We start from the raw sequence: 761 nt of genomic DNA on the forward strand, positions 1-761 counted from the left end.
TGAGCCACCGCGCCCGGCCGTGTAATCTTTTGCTTCAATTAAATACCTAATAATTGACGATGACGGCGAGCAATCATTGAGTACCAGGTTCTAGGCAGTGTCCGTAGACCCTAACCCCAGGGCCTGGTAATGTCTGGTTCGTGTGACCTCCAAGGCACAAGGAAGGCGTTTTCGCAAAGGACTGAGGCGAGTACGCAGGCCTGCCGGGGAAGGAGCCCCGGGCTGGCTCGCGGGACTGGCCGGTAAGCGACCCACGTGGTGGCCCGGTGGCCCGAGCGCGTCCACGGCAGAGGCACGGGCGCGGCCGGCGGAGGTGCCTCGGCCCCTGCGGCCCCCGCCCTCTCCCGCGACGCTCCTGCGGGAGCCCCGCCCGTGCCCGCGGGAGAGACCGGCCAATGGGCAGCCGACCTGGCCCGGGTCACTCCGTGAAGAGCCTCGTCACCCAGGCTGACCACTCGCTTCCAATGAGTGAGCGGCCCCGCGGTCGTCCGGGAGCACCGGTCTTGCGCCTGCGCTACTCTCCCCTTTGCAGCATTTCCGCAGCGAGTGCTTCACTCCGAATGCCGGTTGGCGGCCTGCCAGCCAATCACCGGGGCGTCCCGAGCCCCGTAGCCAATGATCGCCCGCCTCCCCGCACCGGCCCTCGCCGATTGGCGCTGACCTCCCGCAGCCCGCGGGAGGCGGGGACGGATTGGCGAAGGTGCAGACCAATGGGTGGAGGGCGCGAGGCGCTGAGCCAATGAGCGCCCCGGGGGCGGGGA

At 68.6% G+C, this 761-nt stretch overlaps 1 protein-coding gene across 1 annotated transcript in view; it reads left to right on the top strand.

Annotated features, from left to right (window-relative positions):
- The first annotated feature begins 560 nt into the window (after positions 1–560).
- PGP (phosphoglycolate phosphatase) overlaps positions 561–761 on the top strand; it is a 1,569-nt gene continuing 1,368 nt past the window's right edge. Inside the window, exon 1 of the mRNA XM_011962465.1 lies at positions 561–700. Within this exon, the coding sequence (XP_011817855.1) occupies positions 561–700 (140 nt within the window). The remainder of the gene's footprint in view (positions 701–761) is intronic.

This window comes from Colobus angolensis, unplaced genomic scaffold (assembly GCF_000951035.1).
Source record: "Colobus angolensis palliatus isolate OR3802 unplaced genomic scaffold, Cang.pa_1.0 Scaffold59, whole genome shotgun sequence".
NCBI classification, from domain to species: domain Eukaryota; kingdom Metazoa; phylum Chordata; class Mammalia; order Primates; family Cercopithecidae; genus Colobus; species Colobus angolensis.